At 45.1% G+C, this 14,778-nt stretch overlaps 1 protein-coding gene across 1 annotated transcript in view; it reads right to left on the bottom strand.

Moving 5' to 3' along the window:
- ttc27 (tetratricopeptide repeat domain 27) overlaps nucleotides 1–14,778 on the bottom strand; it is a 127,555-nt gene that overhangs the window by 10,528 nt on the left and 102,249 nt on the right. Inside the window, exons 13-16 of the mRNA XM_023970027.2 lie at nucleotides 5,722–5,949; nucleotides 4,411–4,509; nucleotides 3,897–3,949; nucleotides 2,276–2,441 (exon numbers count right to left, since the gene is read on the bottom strand). Coding sequence (XP_023825795.1) covers nucleotides 2,276–2,441; nucleotides 3,897–3,949; nucleotides 4,411–4,509; nucleotides 5,722–5,949 — 546 coding nt within the window. The remainder of the gene's footprint in view (nucleotides 1–2,275; nucleotides 2,442–3,896; nucleotides 3,950–4,410; nucleotides 4,510–5,721; nucleotides 5,950–14,778) is intronic.

Raw genomic sequence — 14,778 nt, 5'->3', positions numbered from 1 at the left:
ACAATTCATCACTAGGATCCACTGGATACGGAGAATATGGAGGGCATGTGACAGAGGTCCTCATAAGTCACTAATTCCACTCTAGTTGCTTCTCTACATTCCATAGAGGAGGAATGCATCCTGGCCCATAAGGAGTACAGTTGTAAAGTAATCTCTCCCCCTCAGCCATGCAGTACTGTATAAACTAAACACAGTCTCAGGAAGCAAACAATATGGAATAAAAGTGAAGGAGAGGAAAGGTAGGTAAGTTGATGACAAAACAAGCACTTACAGGAATAGATTTGATGAAGGAAGTATGATGYTAACTGTCGCCTTGTCACACAATTCAAAATACAATACAAAGACGCGAGTCAGGCATGCCAAATAATAGCAAATACTCTCTTCAAATACAAGCGCTTTTAAGTGAAATAGTGGTACATCAAGGATACATTTGGTGGATGAGGGAGGGGGGGGGCAGGTAGAAGAAACGGATGGGGACTTCAATGTCAGCAACCAAAATAGTGCCACCAAACTATGCACATTGGGTGAGTGGGGACAGGCTGTTATATCAGACGACCACAGTAAGGACTCATAAACCCGATGGGAACATCTTTTAATTTGATGTTCAAAGGCCAAATAAGATGGGGCCTAAGGAACTGACCAATCCTTCTCACACAACACAGAGTAAAGTGCAGAAGGAGAAAAAGAGAGAAGACTGTTGGGAACCAGAGTTAAAGAATGTGAATCCACATCCCAATTACGGGGACATATATTTTACAGCAGCGGGTGGCTGGTTGCGACCGTTTCAACTTGTGCGTTTACATCTCCAATCCTAATTGATGAGGCGCTAGCATCTTGCCAAGCTAAAAATGAATCCATTGAGCGAGAGAAGAGCAAAAAATAATCCATTGAGAGAGAGAAGAGCAAAAAAGACAGGGAGGGAAGGAAAGGAAAATAACACATTTTGAGCAAACCCCCACTGACTTTGCCAAGCTAATTAGAAAAGGCAATGAAACAGATCCAACCAGGGCTGTGCATGTTAAGTGGCGCTACAGTGGTGGCGCGGGACGAGGCGAGGGCTGGGGATTATGACCGGACCCCCAGGAGCACCCAACCTCCAGACACCTAAAGCTCTGTTATTTAGAGCTTTTACATCCGTGCTGAAACATCTTCTTTAAAGTGAATTGCTCTGAAGACAGAGCGTATGTATTCCGGGGCTGAGGACTTATACAGTATATTGCCGTTTTGCTCAGTAGCTATGTTTGGACTCGTTTATTCAAAGTCGACAGTTAATTTTCTATTTAGTAAGCGTTGGTGGGTTTCCAATTAGCCAGCGATGATTCACAGATTTTTCATGTAGATTTTTTCAAATGAAACCAAATGAAAGTGCTTGATAAGCCTAGCAGGCAGGGTATAACTATTGCCGTGGATATATTGCAGGGACATCTTCAGAGAATGTCAGTAGGGTCCTCAAAGGTCTGTGGACCCCATTGCAATATCGACACCTGACATTCCATTAGAAATCGTGATAAGAGTCGCAGCAAAATGATAGACTGGTGGTCAAGTGGTGTGTTGTCATAGAGGTCCAGAATGTTCAGGTCTCCTTTAGGCGAGCTCTCTGACCGAAGTGGTTTCAGTATTAAAGAGGTGGTAGCAGGTGGCGGTGGCAGAGGGCTCTGCTCAAACAGACTGCAACCTCTTGTATATATTCTTCATTCCCAAGGGGTCACCCTCTGGAAGGCCCTGGGTTCTGTGATGGAGCTAAGAGAGGGCAAGAGGGGGGGTGGAGTGGACCCTTCTGTGCCCTGGAACATATGGAGCCTGAATCTCACACGGCTGAGAAAGCCTACCCAGGCTCCTCTCCTTACGGGAGACGTGGGTGCTGTTAACGACTGGTTGTTAGAGGGGCAGCGCCGTGGAACGAGCAGATGAGAGGCGTATGGTGCCATTAAAGGCACGCTCCTGGTGGCATATGGAGCCGGGCGTATTCAAATCCTCGGTTGCTTTACAAGTACTGCTCCTMGATGTGAACAAGCTATGACATGGGACTTATCTGTGACAGGAACCAGTGTGGGTGGAAAGTTAGCTGGGTTATTACTGTAGCACAGCACATTTCCATTTTAGAAATAATCCTGGAAACAAGGGAAAAGCTGTTATTTTCTAAACCAAGTAGGATGAAGTTGTCCCTTGACACTAACCTAAGGTCAGTTTAGCATTTTCCCCTAAATGGCTAAGGTTGTGATTTTTGGATATGGTAAATTGATCCTAGATCAGTGCCTGTGGGCACTATCGTTACCTGCACATCCTTGAACTTGTCCCTCAGGTCCATAAGGCGATGGTAGGCCTTGATGGCCTCTGCGAACTCTCCCACGTCGGTGCAAACGGCAATGAAGTTCTCCCAGATCTGCCAGTGTTCGTAGTTACACTTCAGAGCCTCCTGCAGGGTGCGGAAAGCCTTCGTCCTGACAGACAGTGGGACAGACAGGCGCTGGAATTAGTGGTGCCATGGAAAGTATTTTTACATGGCTGGTGCTCACCATTTCTTCAGGGGCAGCTTACAAAGTCTTATGGGATGAATACTAAATTGAGATGCACACAGACATGCATTAACGTCAACGTGCAAATTTGAGTTACATAAGTTAGGAGTCGGTCCTACCAGTCATTTCTACAGTTCAGTAATGAGTCACTATTTCAGGTGAGGTGCCTGCATCTCTGTAACCTCAGCAGCTGTCCAGAGGTGGACCATAGCCAAGTCTGACTGACATGGCTGCCTGCCCCCTGTGTCTGACACCTCAGTGAGACGCAGGCTACATAAGTTAGCAGTTCGCCGTGACAACCGCCCTGATACTCTCTCTCTGATCCACCTACACTCACACACACCACAGGCTACAGGCTCTTTAACAGAGCCACTTCAGCTGATTTAGCAGCGGCGCTAACCAGGTAGAAGTCTCCCCGCTTTTTAATTTCAGGCCTGAAAGCACAGGGCTGATTTGATCAGGGGCTGAGGGGGAAAGTTTCCCCATAAAGAAACCATGGAGCTTCCTAGTTCCCAGACAGAGTTCTGCCAGGAAGAGATTGTGGTTTTCAGGGGAAATAAGAGAACCTGCCCATCTTGCAGTGGTGGGAATGTACTAATTGACTTGAGCCTAACAAATCTGGCTGATGCCCGCCTCATGGTCAGTTGGGGTTTACCTAGGTCCTGTGGTAAAATCAGGAGGGCATTGAGATGTTATCTTTCCCATCACGACTGCCTAGTGAGTTTTTAAAGTAATTGAAAAGCATCGAGGTCAGTTACGTGACCAAACCAATGACTAGAGGAGTTGGAGTGGGGTGAAAAAGGCATTGTAACATCAATCTGTTTCATTGGCGTGTAAATCAGTGCTACTCTTTGATACCTCTCTCCAGCCAAAAATCAATACTGTCAGGCTGAATGGATGCCTCCTGGCTGGCAGTGCGAGTCCCTCTCTCTGTGAGTGACAGGTCCTGGATCAGTAGGGGTAGTGGCTGGAGAACCTCAGGGATATCAGGGCTGAGAGAGAACATTAAGGTCCGATTCCTCTGTCTTTGTTGTGGCCCTACTGTATGTGTCAGCCGGCACAAGGGTGGTGGGTGGATGGATGGGCGGGTGAGTGAGTGAGAAACACGGGTCTTCTCAAGGCCCCGCTGAGCCTCCAAAACCAGTTGGCTCAATAATATAATTCCTCACCCTAAAGCTAATCTCAGTCCAGTCAATTGTGTGTGAGCTGTGGAGAGAAGGCTCTCGACTGAGGGACCCTAAATTCAAAACAAGGAGACATTCAAACATTGAGCCTGTCAACTGAAATACKTATGACTGAACTGTACATCTTCCAGAGTCCTAACTCTGTTCAATCATTGACAGGTTAATGGTCCAGATGGAGGGACTATACAGTACTCACTTCTGTCTCAGGCGGATGTAGGCCGTGGAGAGGTTGTTCCACGCCTCTGCGTTCTGAAGGAGGAAAAATGAAGATGTACAGCTTACACACAAGTAAGCACAGGGTTGTTAAGAAGCTGTGGCAGAAGACTGACTCCCCCCGAGCCTAAATATGTTCTGCTGAGTGCTACATGAGCACATTCCCGCTCAATGCACTGGGCACACGGGTGCCGTATGGGTCATTAAGTTGAATTGGAAAGACTGCTGGAGGACTGCTGAAGAGTGTTATAGCTCGGGTTATGGGAAGGGAGTGTTTTCCGTTTGTCAAAGTGTGTTTGTGTGTGGGGGTGTGTGTTTGTGTGGGAATGTGTGTATTTGTGAGTAATGGAAAAAGAGAAGGGGGGGGGAGTAGAGGGAGTGACAAAACGAGAGATGAATGGTATTGTGATGGTCCCACTGTGCATTCATGTGATTAACTCTGCCCTCCTATGTGCGATGATGCCTGACACTGTAAGGTGGTGTAGTAATGCACTTACATCTGGCTCCAGTCCCACACACCTCTGGAAGGCCTTGGCAGCACCCTCATAGCCCTCCAGGGCAAAGTAGGCACAGCCCAGGGAGAACCACACCCCAAGCTGTAGAAACAAGACAGAGTCAAACATGAGCAGTGAGTTCAGGAATACTAAACTGTGAAATGTTGAGTGGAATATCATTTATAGTCTCATGTATTCATGGTGAGAATTCTATATTATCTCAGTGCTAACTCACCCCCTTGATCCACGGTATAAACGTAACAATGTGCTGAGCCTGCCACACTTTCTCAGTCCTGCTTTCAAACTATCCCTGCCATGCTGACTGGGAGGTGCCACACAGGACACACGTGGAAAAAAAGGATGCGGAAAAAGAAACGCAAATGCCATGTTGGCTAATATTGCAGCCCTCCTGTGCCTGTGTTTGATTTGGAGGAAAGCCCACCTGCCACCGCTCTGTGACTGACAGGCAGGCCCCCGTCTGTAAAAATCAGCTGTGACATCAGTCCCCCGGATTCTCTCCCCCTCCATTTCCCTTTCTCCCTCCATTTCCCTTTCTCCCCCCACTTTCTTGTGTCTTTCCCCTCTCACCACAGCACACTACAACATCTCATGGCTCATATCAGAGGGAGGTGGGAAACGGAGGAATATACCCTTCTATTCTGTTTATCTTCATTCTCCAAAGATGTAGCTGCTGGAGCGATCGTTTACAAGAGCCCTCATATCTCCTTGACAATAGTTCAACAACCCCTCGAAAAACGGAGGGTGAAGGTCATTATGGCAGAACAAGCTAAATTAAAACATCCTATTGCTGGCTGACCTGCTGAATTAAATATGGACAAAGGGCAGAAGAGGGAAGGAAAACAGGAAATAATTTCCCTTTCCTCTGTTCCCCCGGGCGAAACTGACTCGTTATTTATCCTCTTCACCCTCTCCACTCTGCTATCCAGAGGAGTGGTTACAGGGTGAGTTGGCTGCCCTCTGTGTGCTGGGAGCCAACAGGACAGGTCCCAGACACAACTGTCCCAACACTACTTCCTTGGGGAAATGGGAAAGTGTGTGTGGGTGGGTGAATGGGGGCAAAGGCGCAGATTCATTCCAGCTCTACTGTGCTCAGTGCTAACCTACTACTCTATGAAGATAATACATTATTTAATCTATTCATAAAAAATATAACAATCTATCCTATCACTTGTAGGTAGCTTACCTGCAGGTCAGGTAGTTAAGTTTTACCCTGTGAGTTCTACCTGCTAGCCCTGATGACATTATTCTTTTCAATATCCTACCCAAAGCTAGCCATTTCAGAGGTTAGTTTACCTGCATGGTGTTGATGCGGAGTGACTTCTCGAAGCACTCCACACACTGCTGGAAGTCCTTGGCCCGGAGGTGCAGCAGGGCCTTGGAGCGCATGGCGCGGGCGCTGCGATGGTTCGACAGCTCCCAGGCCTGGTCGTAGTACTGCTGGTCCCGCAGCACGTCCCCCAGCAGGCAGTACAGACTGGGGGTCTCCTTCTTCTCCAACTCCCTACGCAGGATCTCCTCTGCCTGGGAGAGGGAGGAGGGAGGGAGAAAAACAGAGGGAAGGGGGAGGGAGAGAGAGAGAGAGAAGCACAAAAATACAGGAAGAATTGGTAATGAGGGGAAGAAAAGGGATGAGAAAAGAGGGCAACAGAGGTGGTGGTGGTTAGTCAAAATGTCTTGGTTCCTGACAACCCTCAGAGCCAAGACACTCAATATTCCCTGCTAACAATAATCAGGCTTTGATTTGGTCTGGGACTGCCACAATCCACTCACTGGGGAAGGAAGCTCAATCAAGATGTTGAAACTGGGGCTACTTCTACTGTAGCCTCAACTACATGATGTTCTCCAGCATGGCCAGAATAAAAGCCAACAGACACTAAACCTCTCAAAAGAGCTGATTTGAGTACTGTATCCCCTCTTTCTACACAGTTGTGTGTAGAATAATGATCGGGTTGTGAAGTGCCTGTGGTCTAACGGTAATGCTCAGTCACATACTGCTCCCCAGTGGAGACCAGGGTTCAATCCTCATGGCCAGTCACATACTGCTCCCCAGCGGAGACCAGGGTTCAAATCCCCATGCCATCACCATACTGCTCCCAGTGGAGACCAGGGTTCAATCCTCATGGCCAGTCACATACTGCTCCCCAGCGGAGACCAGGGTTCAATCCCCATGCCAGTCACATACTGCTCCCCAGCGGAGAACCAGGGTTCAATCCTCATGGCCAGTCACATACTGCTCCCCAGCAGAGACCAGGGTTCAATCCCATGGCCAGTCACATACTGCTCCCCATGGAGACCAGGGTTCAATCCCCATGGCCAGTCACATACTGCTCCCCAATGGAGACCAAGGTTCAATCCCCATGGCCAGTCACATACTGCTCCCCCAATGGAGACCAGGGTTCAATCCCCATGGCCAGTCACATACTGCTCCCCATGATAACCAGGGTTCAATCCCCATGGCCAGTCACATACTGCTCCCCAATGGAACCAGGGTTCAATCCCCATGGCCAGTCACATACTGCTCCCCATGGGTAACCAGGGTTCAATCCCCATGGCCAGTCACATACTGCTCCCCAGCAGAGACCCAGGTTCAATCCCCATGCCATCACATACTGCTCCCCAGCAGAGACCAGGGTTCAATCCCCATGGCCAGTCACATACTGCTCCCCATGGAGACCAGGGTTCAATCCCCATGGCCAGTCACATACTGCTACCCAGCAGAGACCAGGGTTCAATCCCCATGGCCAGTCACATACTGCTCCCCAGTGGTAACCAGGGGTCAATCCCCATGGCCAGACCAGTGGTCAATCCCAACGGCCACACTTCCTACTGTTGCCCCACTTGCTCGTCTCCCCCTCAGCTGCCAACTGACTAAATACAATGTAAAAACGGATTTATTTGAAGAATAATGATCAGGTTTCCACTCACTTTAAGATGCTGCTTTGTTCATGTGCCAATCTACCCACAGCCTGAGTGTTTTTGGGCGCAAGGGTTTCTGGGTTTTCATTGGTTTCTTTTACTGGATCCCATTCTGAAGGCTGAATCTGGGCCAAGTCCACTGGCAAACACTGGGCCCCCATGGAGCAGCTTGTAACCATAGCCATCTCTACCACACCACTCATCAGACCACAAGACCCCGAACTCAACTCCAACACATGGAATTACAACGTAAAAACAATACGGCTGGCAAAGTGAAATATTTGTTTGAACAAAACATGTTTTTCGTATCAGCTTGAATAGTAGAAGCATGGACCTCTGCAATATCGCAAATAACAGATTGGATTGAGAATAGGGGAATGGTACCACAGAACAGTGAGGGGAGTTCAGCAACTATCAATGACAGAAAATTACAGGAGACCGACATACAGTACCAGTCAAAAGCTTGGACACACCTACTCATTCAAGACTTTCTTTATTTTACTATTTTCTACATTGTAGAATAATAGTGAAGACAKCACAACTATGAAATAACACCTATGTAATCATGTAGTAACCCAAAACAGTGTTCAACAAATCAAAATATATTTTATATTTGAGATTCTTCAAAGTACCCACCCTTTAACTTGATGACAGCTTTGCACACTCTTGGCACTCTCAACCAGCTTCACCTGGAATGCTTTTCCAACAGTCTTGAAGGAGTTCCCACATATGCTGAGCACTTGTTGGCTGCTTTTCCTTCACTCTGCAGTCCAACTCATCCCAAACCATCTCAATTGGGTTGAGGTCGGGGGATTGCGGAGGCCAGGTCATCTGATGCAGCACTGCATCACTCCTTGGTCAAATAGCCTTTACACAGCCTGGAGGTGTGTTGGGTCACTGTCCTGTTGAAAATCAAATGATAGTCCACTAAGCGCAAACTAGATGGGATGGCGTATCACTGCAGAATGCTGTGGTAGCCATGCTGGTTAAGTGTGCCTTGAATTTGAAATAAAATCACAGTGTCACCAGCAAAGCCCCCCCACACCATCATACCACCTTCTCCATGCTTCATGGTGGGAACCACATATGCGGAGATCATCCATTCACCTACTAAGCGTCTCACAAAGACACAGCGTTTGTAACCAAAAATCTCATGTCTAATGTCCATTGCTTGTGTTTCTTGTCCCAAGCAAATCTTCTTCTTATTTGTGCCCTTTTGTAGTGATTTCTTTGCAGCAATTTGACCATGAAGGCCTGATTCACACAGTCTCCTCTGAACAGTTGATGTTGAGATGTGTCTGTTACTTGAATTCTGTGAAGCATTTATTTGGGCAGCAATTTCTGAGGCTGGTAACTCAAATGAAAAATAAAATWAAAATAATAACCTTGAATGAGTAGGTGTCAAAACTTGACTGGTACTGTATATTATCAGTAAGTCGTCTCTTTCTCTCAGCTTTTCTTTTCCAATAATTTAATCACAGAGTATAAATATCATAATGACTATGGCTGTTATCCGATTACGCTGGTAATGTCTTCCACTCATATGTCACATATTTGTATTTACCCTGACCACACATACTATAGTAGAATATAACGTCGGACAAGCTCATCTTAGAGGACATGTGCATCCACATTAGAATTAAACCCTTTTTCCTCTACTGGAGGGAGCTAGCCAACAATTAACAGCCCATTATAAAACCATTTCCATTGGATTTTCCTTCAAATATCAAAATCGTTCTTCAGGGTTACAAATTGCCATCACATCACACACTAGTGCTGCTGATCAAAACAAAGAACTGTGCTTCCATGGCCTTTTCCAGACCACACACACCAATCGCTGCTGCTGGATCCTGATCCTTTACAAGTTCTGGCCTTCAACAAATCTTTTACTTATATTTAAACAAGTCAGTTTTACAGCTATATGTACTGTAGTTGCCGCCATTCAATTATTTGGAAGGCACACCCAGGAAAAACTGTTTCCCTGAAAGAATGGAAACATTTATTACCATGAAAAATGCATGTTAGGGAGTTTATATTCACAAGATCAACAGGGCACACCTACAGCCGACTGCTGGCAAAGAATTAACTGATTAGAAAACTCTCTTATGATATTGCCCTTGACATGCTCTTGCCAGGCAATAAGACAGAGACTATGTGCTTCTCACTGGAGAATGACTTGAATCTAAAGTAGTACTTCAGTAGACCTTCTGGGGAAATGGAAAAGGGTGATTGTGAATAACCTCAGAGCATGGCCACCCTTCAGAACCACCCGTGTGCTCCTCCATAAAGACAGAGTGAGAGCGGGAGGAGAGGTAGAGAGGTAGAGAGACACCCTTATTGCACTGGGAAAATCAAATACGGCGTTCTCTGAACCCTTGTTTAAGGTTAGAGAGGAATCACCCTTTGGCTAGATCTGTTGCTTGTGTAAATGGGCCCTGTCTTACAGTGGGAGCCATGAATCGTTTTTGTGAGGGGAGAGTAATTTTCCACAGTGCAGTTGCACATCAAAGGGAATCCAATCAGGCTTGGAATATTTTTGAAAATCTGAACAATGGGAATCACGTGATTCTGCGAAGCAAGGTGGTTGTCTGAAAGGAGCCTCCAGATAAAACCCTCCCAATTTCTTCTAAGTTTGACAGAATAGTCAATTTAGTATAATTGCTTGAGGGGGAAGTTTATTTTCGTTGTTTTATTTAAGTTTCTCAGCAATGTCTGCGTTGAATTCAGATTAGCAATGGCTAACAGGACTAGCTCTGTTGCTAGCACTTCTTCAGCAAGCATGACGTTGAAAGGGCAGAACATAGAACCTAGCTCATTGTCGGCCTTGCAATCATCCCTACAGAAGGCCATGGAAGAAATGGGTAGAGTCAGCACCATTCTTGAATCGGATGTTTCTCAGGTCAAACAATCTCAGATGGATATGCAAGAAGATGTATTGGTCATATTACAGTGGCTAGATGAGGCAGAGGGTCGGATATCAACGCTGGAGGATGACAASGACCAACTGATTAAGAAAGCAGAGAAGAAAGCCTAAATGTATGAGGATCTCCACAGAAGCGTGCAAGACGCAGCTAACCGAGACAGGTGCCTCAATTTAAGACTTTTAGGGGTCAAGGAGGGCCTGGAGAATGGCAAGCCGTGGGAATGCATCAGACAAATTATCTCGAAGGCCCTGGGGGTGGATCTGGACGAGTCCACCGTTCCCTAGTACCAATACCTTGCGAGAATCATCTGCCTAGACCGATCATCATCCACTTTCTCAGGGATCTGGAGAGAGTGAGTGCTGGCCTCTGCGAAGTCAATGTATTGGGAGAAGAGAGAGGTGCCTTGGAAGGGCTGCAAGCTATCATGGGCTGCAAGCTGTCATTCTTTCCCGATATGACCAAGGAGCTGGAAGATAAAATTTGGCTTTTTACAGCAACAAGGAAGAGGCTGGGGCACTGGTGAGTAACAACATGTGAAGACGCATTTTCTCTGTGCTCCAACCACCCAGGGCAAACAATTTACTATTAATACTTGACCAACACCTCCCACACCGTGTTCATTTTGTAACATTTCATTTAGAATCGAACCCAATTTACTAATCTGGCTTTTTTCCCGGAAAATGCCGGCTTTTTAATAGTAAAATGTGGAGACAACAACGGCTGCGGACCACAAAAGAGCAGGCCTCTGCTGAAGCCTCGGGCTCACCTGACACGGACTCTGATTCCCCCCGACCTAGACATGGTAATGGTGGCTATCATTAAATCTGAACAGACTGTGCTGGATAAGGTGGAGTCATTATCCACTGACCTATCCGCACAAATAGATCTTTTTTCAAACAAACATTGGTTCCACTGATAAATTGAGCAGTGTGGGAGGCCTCTAAAGCTTATGTTAAAGGCAAAATAATAGCACAAAGAAAAGAGAAGATCAAGAAAGAGAAAAACTAGCCTCTCAAATTAAAGAGATGGAAAAAGTCACTGTTGAAACAAGTCTGTAATCTGAAGTTTCAATTACATGAGATCTATAACAAAAAGGCTGAATATGTTTGAAAGTGGTGAAAAAAAATGGTAAATGATTGGCTAGACAATTGAAACAAACAGATGCCAGTTTTGTAATACCAGCTATTAAAAATGGAAGTGGAGAGGTACTGACTGGTACAAAAGATAATAACAATGTGTTTTGTGACTTTTATTTGACTCTATACAAGTCTGAATGTAACTTACACCCAGCTAAATTGAATGCCTTTTTTTCAAAAATAAAGCTTCCGGGGTTGTCCCCAGATCAAATAAAGGATTTGGACACTCCTATACTATAATCTGAGATAAGAACAGCCATCACCTCAATGAAGTCTGGAAAGTCACCAGGATTAGACAGCTTCCCGGCTGAGTATTATAAGAGGAATATTGACGTATTAGCTCCTATATTAACACAGGTGTACGCAGAAGCTCTGGAACTGGAGCACCTACCTGACACTTAACAAGGCACTCATTTCATTCATTCTCAAGAAGGATAGACCCCCCCACTGACCCAGTTTAATCGAAATTTATTGTAAGCTGCTCTCCAAAGTACTAGACATGAGGCTGGAGAAGGTTTGACCTCATATTATAAGGTGGGATGTGTAAAAAGTAGAACCTCCACAGAATCTTAGACGTTTGCTTCACCTCATGTGGCTGAGTCAAAAAGAGGATACTCAGGTGGCAGCTCTTTCCCTCGATGCAGAGAAGGCAATCGATAGGTTGGAGTGCGGCTTTTTGACGTATACCCTTGAAAAGTTTGGCTTTGGCCTTAGATTTATCAAGTGGGTCAAGGTATTATACTCCATTTGAAGAACAGCAGTCCTCACAAATGGTATGCTCTCTTCTTTAATTTGTCGAGGAGAACCCAGCAGGGCAGTCCTCTCTCACCTCTCCTTTTTACTCCATTTTTGGAGCCCTTGGCAGCAGCAATCAGAGCTGATTCAGGAATCAAAGGAGTGATGGGAGGTGCCAGAGAGCATAAGCTGTTTATATATGCTGAAGACATATTGTTACTTATTAGGGAACCGGCCACATCAATCCCTTTGGTTTTGAACACAATTGAGATGTTGTCACAGATATCTGGTTATAAGATGAATTGGCAGAAGTCAGTCTATGCCTGTATCCAATTGATGTCCTCCTGCTGCAATTACTTCATTTCAGTTAAAATGGGTGCCGTCAGGGATTAAATAACTGGGTATAAAACTGAGCAACGAGCTAGAATCATGCAAATTAATGTAGCCACTACTACAAAAAAATAAAGAATCATCTTGATAAATGGAGGTTGCTTAATCTTACTTTAAGGGGRAAAATAAATACTGTTAAAATGTTTGTGGCGCCACAGTTGAATTATGTGTCCATGATACTCCCTGTGACCATCTCCCCCTTACTATTTAAGCAGTACAATCAAATGATGATTAAGGATTATCTTTGGGATGGGAAATAAACCAGAATAAATGTCAACAAGTTATATGCTACAAGGGATAAAGGAGGACTAGCATTACCCAATGTAACCTATACAACATATCATTTGAAGTAGCCAAATTGGCCAGACACTGGGGCAATTACGATTCCCATTTGAGATGGACTCAGACAGAGGTCTATCACAGCCCCGTTTAAGCCTATTGAGGCAATATCACAAAAAATGATTCAGAGACAACCAACTGAAGAGGTTAACCCAATCCTTCAACATTCGAGAGGTTTGGGTTAAGATTCATAAGATGCTTGGAATTTCCAAGTATATATATTTAAAAAGAAAGAGTCTTCCATATGTCACAACCCATCAGTTTACATAGGAAAACAACATATCTGGGAGGTATGGCTAAGACACGGCATGCATGCAATAGGGGATCTATATGAGAAATGAGGGCTTATGTCCTATCAGGACCTGAAGGAGAAATTTAATTTACCAGATATGGGCGATTTCTGGAAATACTTACAACTAACACGCTACTCAAACCAGACGCGGCGTGTGTGCGAGCATTGCAAAATAAATGTACATATACATGTTATTCAATCATTGCACCCACACTACTCACACGCGCCAACAAGCGTCTGCGTTGGCAGGCGCTAAAATAGAAGTTGCTTCTATTTGTGACACCAAACGTGATGCAAGTCCTGCCTCTCCCATCTTGTCATTGGCTTTTAGAAGCATATACCCACGTGCCATCTCCTCATTGGTTATACCCACGTGGATGATTGAAAGATGAACTGAGATCGGTCGGTTGTGGTAATTCACCTTACTATGAAAGTTACATGGTTTATTGGCATCTAAAGTCCAAAGAAGAAAAAGCCTGGAAGGAGGAGAGATGACTAGAAACGATTCGGTTGACCGTTTTATGTGTGGATTAATTGTCGGAGTAGAGGACCTTGTGAATTTCAGGTAAAATAACAACTCAACGTTTATATCCCAGGACAAATTAGCTAGCAACAGCAAGTTTGCCAGCTAAATAAGCCAATTAGCAAGCAACAGCAAGCTAGCTAAATAGGACAAATTAACGTTAGCTAGCAACTGCAAGCTAACTAGCTAAATTGCCATGCATGTTTAATGCTTTCGACCTGTCCCCATATTAATATAATTGGTTCAGAGTTTGTTTTGATATTTCAACCTACGTGTCGTGATTGCGTTTGGTGTGGGGGGACAAAATCACGCACGTGCACATCCGGTTTGGGCATGGTCTAAGGAGCTGCATGGGGTCTCTTATGAGTATTAACCTCCAGAGTGATGAAAACTTGTTAGAACAATACTTCATGTTACCAGGAATATCACACTCTGCTTCAATGTTATATAAAAATATGGACATTGTGAGAATTTAAGGTTGATTTGGCAGAGGGATCTTAATTGTGACTGAGTAGGATGTATGGAAAAATATTATTTCCAATCTAGGGTGGTGTACCAGGGATACAATGGGTAAATTTACACATAGGATTACTACTGGACCCCAGTTAGACTCCATAACATGGGTTAATTGCTAAATAACTTATGCTGGAAATGCAAGGGTGAAGTAGGTACCTTTGTGCATGCTATATGGGGATGTCCCATGGTGCTCCCTTTTCGGAAGGAGGTTCTTAAAAAGCTTGAAGAATGGGTCTGACAGCCTATCCCAGTCCCCACAGCTGTGCTTATTCTTTTAGGGATATATTTATTTTACCACCAGGTATTTGCAAAGAAGAGTTTGGTCTTGCCTCAGTGGGTTTTCTTACTGCGGCAAGACTCATACTACGTAACTGGAAGAGTGGTCTTGCCTCAGTGGGTTTTCTTACTGCGGCAAGCAACCATACTACGTAACTGGAAGAGTGGTCTTGCCTCAGTGGGTTTTCTTACTGCGGCAAGACTCATACTACGTAACTGGAAGAGTGCAGATAGTCAGAAATCAACAGATTGGCTCAAACTCATGGTGGAGACGGCATCTTATGAATCAATGATAGCAAAATT

The sequence above is a fragment of the Salvelinus sp. IW2-2015 genome, linkage group LG25 (assembly GCF_002910315.2).
Source record: "Salvelinus sp. IW2-2015 linkage group LG25, ASM291031v2, whole genome shotgun sequence".
Taxonomy (NCBI): domain Eukaryota; kingdom Metazoa; phylum Chordata; class Actinopteri; order Salmoniformes; family Salmonidae; genus Salvelinus; species Salvelinus sp. IW2-2015.
This window is presented reverse-complemented; position numbering and strand designations above follow the sequence as displayed.